At 34.2% G+C, this 727-nt stretch overlaps 1 protein-coding gene across 1 annotated transcript in view; it reads left to right on the top strand.

The window, feature by feature from the left end:
* The first annotated feature begins 217 nt into the window (after positions 1–217).
* The window catches only part of SARC_07648 (hypothetical protein), a 6,026-nt gene continuing 5,516 nt past the window's right edge, over positions 218–727 (top strand). Inside the window, exon 1 of the mRNA XM_014298405.1 lies at positions 218–417. Coding sequence (XP_014153880.1) covers positions 343–417 — 75 coding nt within the window. The 5' untranslated portion in view covers positions 218–342. The remainder of the gene's footprint in view (positions 418–727) is intronic.

Below are 727 nucleotides of genomic sequence, written 5' to 3'. Positions count from 1 at the left end.
AGCGTCGGAATATGTAGTGTACGTTTTCTGTCCACCCAAACCTATCAATACATACCCAAATATATATCAAAAAAAAACTTCGCTACATATGTGTACATTGTATTTACCGATGACTCGATCGGCTTTGGCGTATCATGATCAGAGAGGAATTCAGGACCAGCCGACGCTGGTGTTTATTTAGAAGTTCCTTGTTCAAATCATCCAGGAATATTTAATAGTCATAATATAAATAGATAGAGGACTATTAATAGGTGTATATGATACTACATATTTTATACATATATGTATATAGCATAATTTGTTTACAAGTAGACAGTTGGTGTGGTGACAACTGGTGCCAACATGGATGTCAAGGTGATTGTTCAGCAACTGCATAATCTAGCAGCAGATCCGAAAAACCGAGTCACAATTGTCAAGGTATATTCCCATTCAGTGAGGCCGACTATAGTACAAACAGAGATGTGTGTAAAAAAAAGTGCTGCACTTGTTTAGATTCTGACGAGACAATTTAGGTCTACTCTCATATTTTACAACAAACATAAGCGTACCCCTTCCAAGACGAATCATAGACACGGTGCACACAAATACATATATGAATTCTGTTTACTATATACATATACATAAATACATATATATATATATATATATATATATATGTGTGTGTGTGTGTGTGTGTGTGTGTGTGTGTGTGTGTGTTGTATNTNTNTNTATATTATATATATATATA

This window comes from Sphaeroforma arctica (genome assembly GCF_001186125.1).
Source record: "Sphaeroforma arctica JP610 unplaced genomic scaffold supercont1.618, whole genome shotgun sequence".
NCBI classification, from domain to species: domain Eukaryota; class Ichthyosporea; order Ichthyophonida; genus Sphaeroforma; species Sphaeroforma arctica.
This window is presented reverse-complemented; position numbering and strand designations above follow the sequence as displayed.